Source organism: Chrysochloris asiatica, unplaced genomic scaffold (assembly GCF_000296735.1).
Source record: "Chrysochloris asiatica unplaced genomic scaffold, ChrAsi1.0 scaffold00041, whole genome shotgun sequence".
NCBI classification, from domain to species: Eukaryota; Metazoa; Chordata; class Mammalia; order Afrosoricida; family Chrysochloridae; genus Chrysochloris; species Chrysochloris asiatica.
Window position 1 is genome coordinate 1,205,354 of NW_006408559.1, and position 16,690 is coordinate 1,222,043.

The following is a 16,690-nucleotide window of genomic DNA, read 5'->3' on the forward strand; positions in this document are numbered from 1 at the left end:
TGTCTCTGTCTTTCTGCTTCTCCTTCTCTGTGCTTCTGGCCCGGCTCAGCAAGTCTTTATTTTTATACTTAAAACTACACAGTACATACTGAATTGACACTTTGATCTTTCCTTGAATTATTACAGTTTATCACAACAATTCTACACCTGGTCATTAGACAACCTCGACAAAAATATTTCTGCGATGTTCAAACTGACCTTCATCTCCTTTCCCAGTATGTGATAAATTGTTTCTTCTTGTTTCCACTAAAAGATTAAGTCAGACTTTACACAAATCATTTCTACTTATCAAACTCCTAATTAAATTTTCTTAGTAACGTAAGTTTCTATTAATCATCCATGCGTGCACTACCGTATTATTTCTACTAACTAATTATCTGTCTTCTATATAATGTACTACTGTTTTCATAGTAAAAAGTATTACTAACATCTACTTATTTATTTTTCTAAAGTATTCTTGGAAGCTATGTGGCATAAAGCCCAACCTGGCTAATTGCTGCAGGGAATGTAGATTATCAAGTTAAAACCACCCTTCACTTAAGTTCATTATTTTCTGCTTATTTATGCAAGTGATTGATTGTAGGGGTTTCTGAATTCTGGCTGGTGACTGATTGTGGTGAGGTTTATAGGGGTAGGTCAGCTTGACTTTAATTTGTTATCTACTTTTGTGATCTCACAAATGCAGTTACTTTGTACTTAGGATTTCTATGAAAGGGAGTAATTTATACAATTCTCTTTGAATTCAGGCTACTGAAGTTGAGAGAATTGTCCTTTTTCCAAGGTTTGTAGAGCTCACAGTAAAAGGCTGTGAATATGGCCATATTCTATATTTTTACAAGTGAATTCAGAGTTAACTTGAAGGGAAGATAGAGACCAGCTTTTTGAGAGTCATCTGCTGTACATGATGTCTCTTCCCCCCCCAACCCTGGAACCGTGTCAAAACACGGAAGTTAAGCTGCTGTCTGCAATTAACAACCTGTAATATGCAGATGATAGAACTTTGTTTGCTGAAAGCGAAGAGGACTTTTTAAAATACCTACTGATGAAGATCAAAACACCACAGCCTTCAATATGTGTTGCACCTCAATGTAAAAAACAACAACAACAAAAAACCCTCACACTGGACCAATAAAGAACATCCATATAAATGGAGAAAAGATTGAAATTATTGAAAACTTCATTTTCGTTGGATCAGCCATCAATACTCATGGAAGCAGCAGTCAAGAAATCAAAAGACATTACATTCATTAGGCAAATATGCTGCACAAGACCTCTTTAAAGTGTTGAAGAGCATAGATGTCAGTTTGAGGACTAAGCTGTGCCTTACCCAAGCCATGGTATTTTTAGTAACTTCATATACCTGCGAAAATTGGACAGTGAATAAGGAAGACCATAGAAGAATTGATGCATTTGAGTTACGGTGTTGGAGGGGCATATTGAAAGTATCAATGACTGCCAAAAGAGCAAACCACTGTGTTGGAATGCTCGTTGGAAGCCAGGATGGATAGACTTCGTCTCTCATACTTTGGACATATTGACAGGAAGATCTAGTCTCTGGAGAAAGATTGTTGTTGTTATGTGCCGTGGAGTCGGTTCTGACTCATAGCGGCCCTGTATACGATTTCCAAGGCTGTGAATCTTTATGGGATCAGAAAGACTCATCTTTCTCCCACGGAACAGCTGGTAGTTTTGAACTGCTGATCCTGAGGCTTGCAGCACAATTCATAACCACTACACCACTGTGTGGTAAATGGAGGGTCAGAGAAAAAAGAGGAAGACCCCCAATGAGATGGATTGGCCCAGTGGAAGAAGCGATGGGCTCAAATGTAGCAACGATGGTGAGATTGGCGAAGGATCAGGCAGTGTTTTGTTCTGTTGTGTATAGGGTCACTGTGAGATGGTATCACCTTGATGGCACCTAACAACAACAGTATGTCTCCTTGTTCTAACGACTGCCTCTTAGTCTGTAGAGAATCTCTACAGAGATTCTGCATGAGCACAGTTCAATATTCTGAAATTCCCATTCTAAACAGTGTTTGTTATGATGGTTTACACAGTCGATACCTTTGTATAGTCAGTAAAACACACGTAAACATCTTTCTGGTAGCCTCTGCATTCAGCCAAGATCCATCTGACATATGTATGGAGTAGAACCTGGGAATCCGTATTTGTAAGGACTCCTGGTGGTTCTTATGAGCAGACAAGTTTAGGAAACACTACTATATAGAATGGTAATGCATTTGTCATCTCTGACCGTCTGAATGTTTTGATCTTTGACGGTGGTTTGAGGCTGAGCCTGCATACTACCTAAATGGGAGGTCACTTTGGTGCCTATAGGCCAGTGAAACTGCTGCTGTTTTCAGTGATTCCTAATCTCATAGTCATCATCATCTCTGGAGAAGCATTTAATGCTGTAGATGCGGGAAGTCAACCTTAAATTCCATTAAGAAAAGTTGTTTAATACCTGTTTTCTGCTAACATTTAGTTTGGATTAGCAGACCAAACCACTGATGTGAAGTATAGAGTGAAAGATTAGAAGTCAGCAGGTCTGGATTTTTAATTCTGGTCCTTCCACTTTTAAGTTTTATGAACTTGGGTGAATGGATTAAAGTTCTGCTATGGTGTTTTATGAAGAGAGACTACTTAGTAAGTGGGCGTTTTGACCAAATTTTCAGTCAGCACACAGGCAGATAAAGTGGTAGCAGTTTTTCCAGGTAATTACTGGAGAGTCTTGATATTCTATGCTAATTTATATTGTTATTATTGTGGGCCATTGAGTCAGTTCCCATTCTTAGCTACTCCAGGACGGTAGAACTGCCCATAGAGTTCCATAGGCTATAATCTTTGTATAGATGAAATAATATTGGGGGAAAATATAAATGACTTGCATAGATATTTGTACATCAAATTTAGCTTTTAAGTTTTGGTTTAAATATGAAGCATACTGCCTCATGTTTTTTCAGATCTGACTGTCATGGACCTGCGGCAATTTCTCATGTGCCTGTCCCTGTGCACAGCCTTTGCCTTAAGCAAGCCCACAGAAAAGAAGGACCGGGTACACCATGAGCCTCAGCTCAGCGACAAGGTTCACAATGACGCTCAGAGTTTTGATTATGACCATGATGCTTTTCTGGGTGCTGAAGAAGCAAAGACCTTTGATCAGCTGACGCCAGAAGAGAGCAAAGAAAGGCTTGGGTAAGGTGCTATGTCGCAGGGGGCTGGTTAGGGTAGTACATTCTTTATCAAGAGTCTTTTTACCTCTTCCTGCTCAGTTGCTCAGCTGAGCTGTGATGAACTGAATCTTCTGAAAGCTAACCACAGAATTGCTAACAATGTAATTGGTAGCCTGCTTTCATAACATTTTGCCATTGGGTAACAATTCGCACCTCAGTCTACAAAGCAAAGTCATTTTGCATAAAGTACAAAGCACCACAAGACCCAACTTGACTGCTGGGATTATCTTGATCCCAAAAGAACATGACAGAGTGAGATTTATCATCTCTGCTGCTGTTAATTATTAAAAACGATCTGTTCCCTATTGATTATTACCCAATCCAAGTCTTTTTGTGGCTAATAAATGGCAAATTGGCCCCCAGGATAATTTCTATAAAGTTTATGATTTCCCAGCATGTTCCTGACCCTTTTGCATTCATTCTCATGTATTTGCTTAATTAATGAACAAACCTTGCCTTTTAGGAGACTGTACAAGCAACAGTCTTAATGTCAGAGTGAGAGTTGCTGTTTTAATAACAGCTGGCCCAGGGTCAGGCTCTGTATTTCAACAGGTAGCTCCTCTCCCCCTGATTATTAATAAAAATGAGGAGTCCCTGGATGACACTAATGTTTAAATGCTAAATTACTAACCAAACCCACCCAAAGATGCCTTAGAAGTAAGACTTGGTAATTTTCTTCTGAAAGATCACAGCCTTGAAACCCTAGTTTCTTGTTATTGTTAAAGTGCCATCTAGTTGGTGGAGAGGTTCTACTCTGTACATTTCGGGTCGCCATGAGTCAGTATCTGCTCAATGGCAACTGACAACAGTCTGAAAGAATGATCAAGTCCCAGTTGATTGTTCTAACCTGGGGTTCTGAGGGCATCTCTTGGTTTTGTCAAAACCTTGATTTTTAAGGATAAACAGATCAGTTTCATGAAAAATGTGTCCTCCACTAAGAACCTTTGGACAATTTACTGAGCTGTGTTCAAGTGATTTGTTTGGACAGTTGCACAATGTTCGCCTTCAGGCGCAGTAATGCCCAGCTGTCCTGCGCTTCTAAGACACCGTGACTAGGTTGGTTTGGAGAAAGGCTTTGGAAAAGTTTTATTCTTTCAGTGGCTTCTCTGCTAGCAGGTGAGTATTGTTGTTTAGTGCCATCAAGTCGGTTCCAACCCATAGCAACCATGTATAGGATTTCCGAGGAGCGGCTGGTAAGCTTGAACCACCAGCCTTACAGATCAAACCGACTTTACAGTCCAGCACATTAACCCAATTTTAATTCTTTGATATGGCAGAAATAATGAAAAGACTTTGCTATGTAGAATGAGCAACATTCCCCAAACATTTGAATGTAAATATAGAGACTTTAATAACAGTATTAAAGACTGAGTCTTGCATTCAGTTGCTTTTCTAACTTTCAGAGCTTATGTTCTCTCTTACTTTAACTATGCTAACATTCCAGGCTGAGAAGAGGGATGCAGGCAGCTGTTTCAGCCTTCAGGTCGCGCCTCTTAATTTTATGCATGTCCAGCCCATTTTGGGGTCTGCACTTAACTCTTAACAGAATTTCTCGGTTGTCATTTAGGGTAGATGGTACTTGAATGAGGAGCTCTTGGCTCTTTGCTGGTAATGGAATGGCTCTGCCAGTAGTTCTCAGTAAAGAGAAAATGTTCCTTTTTTGTCATTCAGTAAATATCAAAAACTCAACACATGAGCAGCAGATCCTAAATTTGATTAGAATAAGATGACAAAAATCATGTTTTTCCCGAAATGTAGCAATGAACTAAGTACTGTTTGCTTTTCCCAAATTTTGGAGATAGTAACAAATCGCCCTAGTTTATACAAGGACATATTGTTAGAAGCGAGACTCCCATGCAAACTGGTTTCTACTTACTCACCATGGCATTCTTTAATATTGTTTTAGCAGATGATTATACACCAGGAGTTGGGAATGGCTGATTTTTCCTTCTGTGTGAAAGGCAGAAAATTGAGATAAGATTAGGGTTTATACTTGTAGTTTGCAGAGTTTTACTATTTTCAGATACTCAGTGATAAAGTTAAAAGACCAAAGGAAGAATTTCTGTAAATAAATTTTATACCCAATTTTCAATTCCCTTTTCTGATTAGTAAATATTGTTGCCCAATCAGACATTTTTTCCTATGTGTATTGTCATTCCCCACAACACACACACACACACAAACCAAAGTAGTCCAAATATACTGAATTTTCATTTCTCTGTCCTTCATATGAATATTTCTTTGTTTTGAGGTGGTGATGCTTTACAAAAAGGAGCCCTCTCTCTCTGAGATACTTGGTTGTATAGTCAGTCACATGCTCAGCCCCTTTGGAGTGTAGTGAGAGCTAAGGATGCCACTCAAAGACGTGCAGACATAAGAACATGATACAGTTTTCTTGCTGAAATTGTCATTGTTTTCTGCACCCTCCTGGAGCCCACCTATTGACATAGATTCTTATTAAAACAGAAGGCTTTGCTTTATCCCACTGGAAAGGTAGAGAAATGTAGGAGAAATAACCAAGGTCCACTAAGTACATTGTGTCTACCGTTGAGTAAATGCTCATTTGCTGTTGTTATTAAGTGCCATCAAGGCAGTTTTAGCTTATAATGACCCTGTATAGGGTTTCCTAGGAGTGGCTGGTAGTTTTGAACTGCCAACCTTGCTCGTATTTATCCTACAGGACCACACCAGGCCCAGATGTTGTTAAGTGCTGTCGAGGCAGTACCTACTCATTGTGACCCTATATAGGGTTTCCAAAGAACAGCTAATGGGATTGAACTGCTGACCTCATGGTTCACATTGCAGTGCTGATCCTATAGCACTGCACTAGTAGTCCCCAATGTTCATTTAGTGACATCTGATGTGGTGCTGTGGGTTAATGCACTGGGCTGCAAAGTCAGATTGAACCTCCTGGTTGGTGGTTCAAGCTCACCAGCCAGTCCCTGGAAACCCTATACAGAGTCACTGTGAGTCAGAATCGACTTGACAGCACTTAACAACAATTCCATCCATAAATTTCCCTGTCGCCCTCAGAATAAACATCAGTGCTTACACAGGCCTTAAGAAATCAGTGTTTTGAGCTCCATGCTTAAAATAGGACTTGGCCACTTCCAGTGAACATCACAACTTCCTGCAGGCTGGATGACCAGCAAAAGAAGAAGGTGGCTTTTTTTTTAAAGAACAATATGCCACAGATCACGTGTCCCACTAAGCCCAAAATATTTACTATGTCCCTTTACAGAAAGTCGATCCCTGATGAAAGCATTTGTGATATTTCTGTTGGAATACGTAGAATGGCCTTTGGCCACATTCATTATGAAATCCCATATTGAGCCAGTCATATGCCCTTTTAGTTCTGGGCTCTCCTCTTTAGACTATTTATGAGAGTGGAGAAATAGTTGAGAAAATTGAGGATGGGAGGGCTTCTTTTTTCCTTAATTATACAGTGGCACTGTGGTAGCCAATACCATTTAGGCACAATCTGGATCCTGTTATAGAAAGTGCAGATATTTTTAATACTGGTATCATGTAATTTGTTTATATTGTTACACTATAAGGTTAAATTTACCACACAAAAAGTCCTTATGGCGTGTGGCTGGAGAAGGGCACTCAGGAGATGCCTCCTTACTGTTTTACCTTTTCTGCTCGCATGTTAGAGCCAGAGCTACCAACGCACACATTTTTTTGAAGGAAAATACTAGTCAGAGATTTAGGTAAGGGGACATTACGGCGGAAACCTCGGCATTATCAGGGTGGACTCTTGTCAGTGCCACTAGCACTCTGGCTCTAGTCACTGTCTCGTGCTAGAGTCATAAAGTGGACACAAACTAGGAGAGAGGCATTATCTGCTACCAAATGACAGTCTTTTCATATTACAACTTCACAGAGCATAGGAGAATGCCACGATGGAAATTTGAAAGTTTGGATTTAAAGTTGCTGTTCTGAACCAGGCCACTTGTATGATTGACAGTTCAGAAGTGGTTTTCGCTTTTCTGAATTGGTTCTAGGGGGTTATATCAGGCCCATATTTTGAAATTAAGAGAACAGATTTCAAAGAAAGACACTCCTAAAGGGAGAGTACGTAAATGTATATAGTATGTCTGGCACTTGTATTGGTACGGTAGCTGTCTTGTTCTGCGTTATCATCTGCACGCTAACCCTCTCAGCTTATTAACATTCTGATAATCAATACGTTCTCACCACATCATTTCCTGAGTTCTCTGTTACATGCTCATATGTAAAAATCCAGCTCAGCATTTCCATGTATTATAAAGTACTCACAAGTTTTTAAATAAGCATCCTCCTGCCTTTGCTGGCCTTTGTTGTTGTTGTTCCAAGTAATCTTGCCATGAGATATGTGATTCCAGAACGGTTTCTTATATCTATGTTTTTAAAGTGTTAAAAAAAATTTCATTGTATTTATATTTTTATTACACTTCGGGTAAAGTTCACAGAGCAAATTTGTTTTCCATTCAACAAGTTTTGCCTTTTTTTAAAGTTTAATTTAAGTATTATGAATTTTTAGAAAATCACGTCAGTGATTGTGACTATTTACTGATGAATTGGCATTCTCTTCTAAAAGCAATAAAGGAAAATGAAACAGCTTCCATAGTATTTGTGCCAGAGTGGAGAATCCAGCTGGAACTAGTCACTACAGTGAACTCTGACCATGGGCTGAAACCCACCTCTAATAGGAGGAGTTTACTCTTAGGCCCAGGTGTACCAGGCGTGCATGGATGGAGCCTGCACTACCTAGGTGGCCTGTCATAGACCAGTCCCTGGCCACTTGAAAGAACATTTGCATTGTCTTGCTTGCCAGTTTCATTTTAAGGCGATTTTGAATTTTTTAAAAATTTCTAATGCTTTTGCCCTGAGCAGTACCTGTGGTTACAGCATGCACATGGCTAAGTCAAGAGCCTTGTGTTCTCTTAACCTCTTGCTGGATTTCTCTGCATTTTCTACAGAAAGATTGTAAGTAAAATAGATGGCGACAAGGACGGGTTTGTCACTGTGGATGAGCTCAAAGACTGGATTAAGTTTGCCCAAAAGCGCTGGATTTACGAGGATGTAGAGCGGCAGTGGAAGGGGCATGACCTCAATGAGGACGGCCTCGTTTCCTGGGAGGAGTATAAAAATGCCACCTACGGCTACGTTTTAGGTAGGTCCCTTGTACCTGGGGGAAAAAGCCTTATGGAGCCGGCACCTTGAAACGTAACTGTTTTGTCTTGTAGAATGATTGTAGATAAAATAGACGCGGATAAAGATGGGTTTGTGACGGAGGGGGAGCTGAAATCCTGGATTAATCACGCGCAGAAGAAATACATATATGACAATGTTGAAACCCAATGGCAGGAGTTTGATATGAATCAAGACGGCTTAATCTCCTGGAATGAGTACAGAAACGTGACTTATGGCACTTACCTGGGTAAGGGGCGAGATGTCCACGCCTGGCAAAGACCATGGTCTTGAGTCAAAGAAACAAATGGGTCACACGGGGGAAGGAAAGGAAGAAATGTACTTACCTTAAATAGTCGAATACTGAGCTGATTCCCGTGCTTTTATTTCAATTTGTATACCATGTGATTTTGAATTTTGGTTTTCTGAAGTGTTGCATCTTCTACAGCTTTAGGATTTCAGCTGTATTTTACTGGGTTTTCGTTTTTCCTTTTTGCCCCTCATAGATATGCTTTTTGGAATCAATCTTTAAAAGCCTACACTAGATTCAGTAAGACCTAGCAAGAGGCTTTGAGATGTCTCTTGATGTGGTGGCATGAAAGTGTTGGGCTTAAAATTTAAATGAATTCAATTCCTTTCTGAGTAGTGAGAGTGAGAGGGAAATAACTGCCTTGCCTTAATTAAATGTAAAGGTCAAGTCAGCTCACTTCGCTATCTCAGTCAGTGTCTATTTACTAAGGGTTGGAATCCAAAATTTCCCATTTGTTTTCTCTGGCACATGAGTCTACCAGCCTGTTTCACAAATATTTCAAGGCAAATAAATGTCACTTTGATTGCATTGTGTTGGTTTGGTGGCTTGTGTGCTTGGACCACCTGTTGGTAATTTTCTTTTCCTTAGAAGACTGACTGGTTGGTGATCTTACCGAGCTAATGGCCCAGGGTGTTTCTGTTAGGCTTATCCCTCTACTGTACTGGGATACATACACTATGAAACAAGAATGTATAAATAGGACTTTTGACATTCTTACCATGGAAGCGAGGCACATTCCTGGATTCATGCGGACTCTCCACCTCTGGCTGACTGCTTGTGTGCGGTGGTCTGCTCCCCCACTGGACGGCCAGCTGTCCGAGATCATGACAGCACCCCCTGCATTTCTGAAGAGCTTTATTTCTGTATCAAGCTTGTTCTCATTCCTAAGACTAAAGTAGAGCTCTCTCAATGCTTGACACTTCGCCAAGAACCAAACAGAGCCTTCCTCCAATTAAGAACATGTGTGTTTAAAGTCAGAGCCACTGGGAGGCAGCAGGGCTGCTGTCTCGGGCTTAAGCCCCGCCCTCCTGATTTATTTGGAATTAAGAATCAACTTAAAGCCAAGGGTCGACTATGGGTGATCTAAACAAAATGATGTGCTAATAAATTTCATTGCTGGCCTAGATGCTTACATGCTGCCCAGAACGAATCTTAAAATCTGTGTAGGATTATATGCATAAAAATCTCTGAACAGCCCTGTTGCCTCACAGGGCAGATGATTCAAAGGAATGTGCATTTCTGAGTGAGACTGCCTAAACGAAAGGGCTGGCAGGACAAGCCATGTCTTTATAAGGCAGCTTTCCCTGGACAGTGCTCGGGGTGTGAGGAGTTGGCTCAGAGAAGGTTTTTGTGTACGTTCTTGACTCAAGTTTGAGTTGAGGTATAAATCATCTTGATTATTAATTAAAATCTGCCTCAGTGAATCAGCTTTTCAAAAGAGGAATAGCATTAACATTGTTTTTGCCACAGTTAAAATAGGAAAGACCATGATCCATTCTGCCTAGCTCAAGCACCTACCTGAAACTACGTATAGGGGCTGGGGCAGTGAACAGGTTCAGATTAAATAGGGCCTCCAAGGAGTGTGAGAGGCATGGAAGTTTACTCTGCAAGTAACTTGTGAGCATGTTACTCTCGGGCTACTTGAGTGCAGTGACCATGTTGCCCCAAAGAGGGGAGGCACTTAACTAAGAATCGAGTCTTGCCTTCGACTGTTTTTCTTAGTCATGTTATTATAGAGTTGATACCAAAACTTTTTTTAAGAGATGGCTTAGTATCTGAACAAGGTGGTGATTTCCTTCGATTCTCTGTCTCCAAGGGATTATGGTTAGAGTGTACAGGCTCATATAGGGCCCCAAGACCTCATGATTCAATATGCTGTCTTACTAAATTTTTTACATTCCATCAAGAATGAAACTTCATTTCACATTTACCAGGAGCTAGTTTAACATGGAGTCGTGGAGTGGTGCTGTGGGATAAGCACTAGACTACTAACCACAAGATCAGTGCTGCAAACCCACCTTGGAAGCCCTATAGTGCATCGCTATGTGTCAGAACCACCTCGACGGCTCTCGGCAACAGTGTAACCTATTTCCTATTGAGTCAGCCTTTATTTCTCTAAAGTTTTATTTTTATTTCTTTAATGAAGTTCCAAACTGCTTTTTAACTCTCAGAATAATGTACTGGTTTTAAAGAGCAGAACCAAACTCTGCTTAAAAGTATGGAAGAGTTGGACTACAGTATCACAGGTCAGCGGTGTCGTGGGTTACTCAGGGGCCTATGGTTCTCTGTAGCAAACGAATGCCATCTCTTTTTTCATCTGATCAGTATGTTGTGGGAACAATAATGTCTGACCTTTAATGTGCTGCCTTTTACTTTTCAAATTGTCTTTACATCTGTTACCTGATTTAGCCGACACAGCAACTCAAGTTGAAAAGGTATTTTTGCTCCTTTTCTACAGTTAATGGATTCAAGCTTTTTAGGGAAAAGAAACTAAACTTCAGTCTTTGAAGTCCTGCATAGAAAGCAGATAATTGGCACCTGTGTAGTTGAACATCTTAAAACAATGGAAAGGTCCTCGTTCTGTTTGTTGTTATATAATGTTTCTTTTTCTTTTTTTAAACAACTTCACTGAGGTACAACTAACTGATACGCAGTAAACTGCGTATTTCATTTGTACAACTGGTGAGTTTGGACATAGATAATCCATGAGGTCATCACTACAGTCTCCATAATGAATATGGTCTTCACCCCAAGAAGTCTGCTCTCACCCGCCCCTTGCCCCGTCCTTGATCTACTCCCTGTAACTCTAGATTAGTTTGCATTTTCTAGAATTTTACATAAATGGGAAAACAACAGCGCCTTTAACTCATGGCAGATATTCTAGATTGGCTGAAGCAAAAAGTGTGACCCTTCAAAGTGCTAATGTTCTGTTGCTTGAATTCACACTACCATAACACAGAATTGAAGGCCTTTGTATCTAGTGACCTGATGGGAACCTGACTGATTTATGTCAGACACTGTTCTAAGCACTTAGATTTACTATCTCATTTAAGCCTCACAACAATCCTATAAGGCGAACACTGTTAACTTTCCCAGAGTCCTGCTGTAGCACTATAGGATGAGCACTGGACTGCTCACTGCAAGGTCAGCAGTTCAAACACACCAGTTGCTCCTCAGAAACTGTATATAGGGTTGCTATGAGTTGGAACCAACTCAACAGCACACAACAACATTACCCCCATTTTATAGATGAAGAGACTGTGCCACAGTTATTTGCCCAAAGTCACACAGCTAGGAATTGGTAGTTAGGATTCAAATTCAAACACTAATGACTTCAGAACCACCACTGTCTCCCAGATGTAAATTGGCAAACCCTAACCCTCTAGCATCCTTATGACCAAATACAGTGAAACACTACATATTAGATTATACAAGCCAGGAGGCAGGGCCCCATGTTCAATGATAAAAATGTTCCACTTGGTCCTGACTCTGAGATCTGATTACTGGAGTTTCATTTGAAAATGGCATATCTCTACTGTTCCAGTTTTAACCTGCATAATCAAGAAGTAGCTCTTCCTGGCCCCAGCAGAGTGCCAGCCACCTCTCAAGGGATGGGACATGGCCACGGGACTTTGAATCAACTGCTAACCTGAACCACTGCTGTTGGAGAAACTCTTAAGATTTAAGGAACTATAGTGACTTGCAACAAATGGATGGATTCAAAAAGCCCAAATTATTATTAGAGAATAGTATCCGACTAGGCCGCACACGTTCAGTGTCAACGTAGGTGTGCTCTACAACCCATGACATAATGACATTGGAAACAGGGAGGTTGCAGATCTACGATGTAACTGTAACGTGCTTAACGTCAAAACTGCACTGTTAAGAACATAGTTTTGTGTTGGATTTGACATAGATGAAGCTACATGTTGGGAAGATTTAATAGGAAAGTAGAAGAGATAACAAATGTGAACATGGTTCAGTGTGGTGTGTGCTCATTCTCTAACAGAATAGCCAAGTCACTTGCTACAGTGACAGTGAATCCTCCTTCCCTTTGGGAGCAAGGATGAACTGGCTTTCCTGAAGATTGCTTTGGAACAAGCAAAACTAGAATATTCTGTCCCTGCCTCCTCAGCTGGAGAACATATGCAAAGAAAGCTGCAGAATGCAAACTCAGGTAGATATTATTGCAGAGCTGAGGTAGGACCTGCCAGCATCATACAAGTCACATAAAAATAACTCAGTGGACATTGACATTGAACCTAATTCGTCCCTGTTTAAAAATCTCCAGAGACAAGAGTAAATTAAAACCTAATTATAATGAATTTTTAAATCATTTACTTTAAATGATTATCTCTTTTCTTAGTTTATCTTTCTTAGAAAACAAATTGATTCACCTGCCAACACCTTTCATGTTTTGTTGAGAGTCTCTTAAGATCTGACCTATCTGATCTGTGTTTTTGTTGCCTAGATGATCCAGATCCGGATGATGGGTTTAACTATAAACAGATGATGGTTAGAGATGAGCGGAGGTTTAAGATGGCAGACAAGGATGGAGACCTCATTGCCACCAAGGAGGAGTTCACAGCTTTCCTGCACCCTGAGGAGTACGACTACATGAAAGACATTGTCGTGCAGGTGGGTGAAAATGAGTGTCAAACAGGAATGGAAGTCTTTTCTTTTGCTTACAATATCTTTCCTCTTCACCTTTCCCGGGTCTTTGGAAGAATGACTTTGCAATGCAGAGTCCCAGCTCTGTCCCTCTGCTTTTTGTGACCTTGAGCAAGTAATTTCTTAAGAGCCTCACCCTTTTCCACAGAGCACATTTAATGCTTTCCATCTGATAATTGGCCTCTTCATTAATGGCTTCATATTGTAAACATGAGGGAATCCTGTTTATTTACAGTCCCCTGTGACCATTGGTTACTGAGTGGGAATACGGAAGAATTCTCATGGAAAGCTGTAACCTAGACTAGAACTGTAGACGAACTCACTGGCCACATCTCCTGTTAGTGTGACTTTCGCTTGACCATGGACTTGATGGGTTAGTTTGGTATGGGGTTCCTCTCAGAAGACTGGTGGTTATTTTAGGTTGAAATTGTTAACACTTTACTATTGTTCAGCTAGGAAAGTAGCAATTTCCTATGGCTTAACCAGCTGTACACTTTTTTTTTTTTTCCCTTGTTCAATGCATCTGATAAATACTTGCCTAAAAAGAGTTGCCACATTCTTATTCTTTGTGGCAAACTCTCTCAGAGACTAACTTTAGTAACCTCTTCTTGTTCCTTCTGGTTAGGAGACAATGGAGGACATTGATAAGAATGCTGATGGTTTCATTGACCTAGAAGAGTATATTGGTGAGTCTCTTGTTTTTAGTGTTTCTCTTGGGAGAAGCTGAGAAGCATTTGAAGATGTGTTCAAAATTTTACTTTAGCATGTAACTAATAAAATATGTAGAAATAGTTAATCTTAAAAAAAAAATGCTTAATCTTTTAAAGTCTAATTTACACATACAACACATCTCTATTTGGACCTGCCACATTTCAGGGTCTCATTGCCCCATGTTACCTGTGGCTTCTCTATTGGACAGCACAGATACAGTGTTTCCTGGATACCTTGTAGAGTGGGCAGCAGAGAAATGCCAGGAGCCTAGGTTTGCATTAAGAAAGCCCGGAAAAGCTAGATCACAGTGACAGGAATTCCTGATCACTCTCCAAACCTTGTCTTTTTCATTGTGTTCTGCTCAGTTTTTGTTTCTGACTAGTTTTCTTTTGTTTTTTTAAGTCACTCCTATCTGCCATTTTCCCTTCACATTGTCTGGGTTTTTGTTTTTCTTCACTTTCAAGAATGATTTCCCCCAAATAAAAGTGTTTTTAATCCCCATGAGTAAGTCTGAAGTGTTTCTCATTACTCTAGAACCTCCCTTACCAAGTAGATGAGAGAATCGTCTCACACTTTCTGTGGTGGTGGTAGTTAAGTGCCGATGCCGTGGAATCAGTTCCAACTCTTAGTGACCCTAAATAGGGTTTTTGAGGCTGTAATTCTTTATGGGAGCAGAAAGCCTCATCTTTCTCTCGTGAAGCCATTGGTAGTCTCGAACTACTGACTTGGAGGTTAGCAACCCGGTCCATAACCACTACACTACCAGAGCCCCTTGCTTACTGTGATGGAAATAAAAATCCTGGTGTGGTGCTATGGGTTAATGCATTGGACTACAAAGTCAGTTTGAACTGCAAGGTCGGTGGTTCAAGGTCACCAGCCACTCCTTGAAAACCCTATACTGGGTTACTGTGGGTTGGAACCAACTCAACAGCTCTTAACACCAACAAAGAGGAAGAGATGAAAGACATTCAGACTATAGTTAGAAATGTCATGCCATTTTGGAAATTAGTGGGTATTTTTATATTTCATGTTCTTTTACTCACAGGAACTTATTGTAGTGTGCCATTGGTTTTGTGATTCATTAGATAGGTTTTTTTTTTTTTTTTTTTTTTTAGATTTCTGATACAATTACCTGAAATAGTTCTTTTAAGCCTGGAAAGGGATACTTAGAGCCCTAGGCCTGTCTTACCTGGTATTTCAGCCGCATTGACCAAGTCATTCTGTTACTCAGAATCTTTTGTTGTTGTTACTTTTTATTGTGAGTTGGGTAAAGGTTTACAGAGCAAATCAGTTTTATATTCTATAATATACGTTTTGTTACTTGTCATTAGTTGCAACCCCCACAATACGTTACTTATCCCATTTGTTACTAAGAATTTTATGTAATTATATGCTGTTTCTTTTCTAGAGTTTCTAGAATTATTTTTCTAGAGTAATTCCACTGGACTTCCTAATATTCTTTGAGAATTTAAAACAGCATTTATCATCCTCCTCTTCTTAGACTCATTGAGGTATTTGGAGCTTTTTAGAGAAGGGGAAATGAGTAATGGAAGATGCGGGCTTTTTCCAGAATGAGCTTTCTGTGTGGAATCATCAGGGTTCCATTCCTACAACTCCACTGTAAGCCAGGTCTGAGGTAATCAAATACCTCACTTTCTTTGTTTTCTTTGTTACTGCTTCTTCTTGTCAGTATTTTTATAATAACAGTCATCATCATCTTTGGAGATTGAAACATACTCAAACTTATACATACATATCAATATATGCATACATTTAAAAAAATAAAAACCAACACAGAAATCGTTTTAAAAAACAGTTGGGTAGAATTGGAGTTCTTTATAACCAGATTACATCATAAGTTAGAAACTACCTATAATAAGCCTTCAGTTATACTGTTTAATTCTCTGGGGGTTTTTCCAATAGAACATTGCCAAAATACACAAAATTAGACAGAATAAATATATCCTGTACCTATGCCTCATTCCAACAGCCATCAATCCACAGCCAGTCCTTCTTCATCCACATCCACTTTCTTGATTATTTTGAAGTAAACCCCAATCATCTCATTTCTTCTGTAACACTTAATTATGCATCTCTGTTGTTGTTAGGTGTGTCCGTTCCAACTATAGTAACCCTATGACAGAGCAGACACTGCCCAGTCCTGTTCCGTCCTCACAGTTGTTCTGTTTGAGCCCATTATTGCTGCCACTGTGTCCATCCATCTCACTGGGGGGCTTCCTCTCTTTTGTTGATCCTCTACTTGGTCTCCAGGGGTGAATTCTTCATGATAGCATGTCCACAAGTATAAGAGATGATGTCTCATCATTGATGACGTTCCTAAGGAGCAATCCAGCTGTACTTCTTCCCAAACAGATTTATCTCTAAGAAAATATAAAACATATCTCAATAACAAATAAAAATGAATAATTCCCTAACCATTGTCACATGCCTTTGTCAATCAGGAGAAGGACATTTGTGAAAGAGGAGACAGGACAAAATCATTAGGGCCACAGGTGCATCTTGTTGTTGTTGTTGTTATGTGCCATCAAGTCGGTTCCGACCCATAGCGACCCTGTATAGGGTTTCCGAG

The 16,690-nt window shown here is 40.0% G+C and overlaps 1 protein-coding gene across 2 annotated transcripts in view; it reads left to right on the plus strand.

Annotated features, from left to right (window-relative positions):
- Nucleotides 1-2,965: 2,965 nt before the first annotated feature.
- The window catches only part of CALU (calumenin), a 23,168-nt gene continuing 9,443 nt past the window's right edge, over nucleotides 2,966-16,690 (plus strand). The window contains exons 1-4 of one of the 2 annotated variants that reach the window (XM_006861109.1): nucleotides 2,966-3,195; nucleotides 8,198-8,391; nucleotides 13,190-13,356; nucleotides 14,015-14,075. In XM_006861109.1, coding sequence (XP_006861171.1) covers nucleotides 2,975-3,195; nucleotides 8,198-8,391; nucleotides 13,190-13,356; nucleotides 14,015-14,075 — 643 coding nt within the window. In that variant the 5' untranslated portion in view covers nucleotides 2,966-2,974. Of the gene's footprint in view, nucleotides 3,196-8,197; nucleotides 8,392-8,464; nucleotides 8,659-13,189; nucleotides 13,357-14,014; nucleotides 14,076-16,690 lie in introns of both variants that reach the window. The other variant, XM_006861110.1, reaches the window with a different exon arrangement.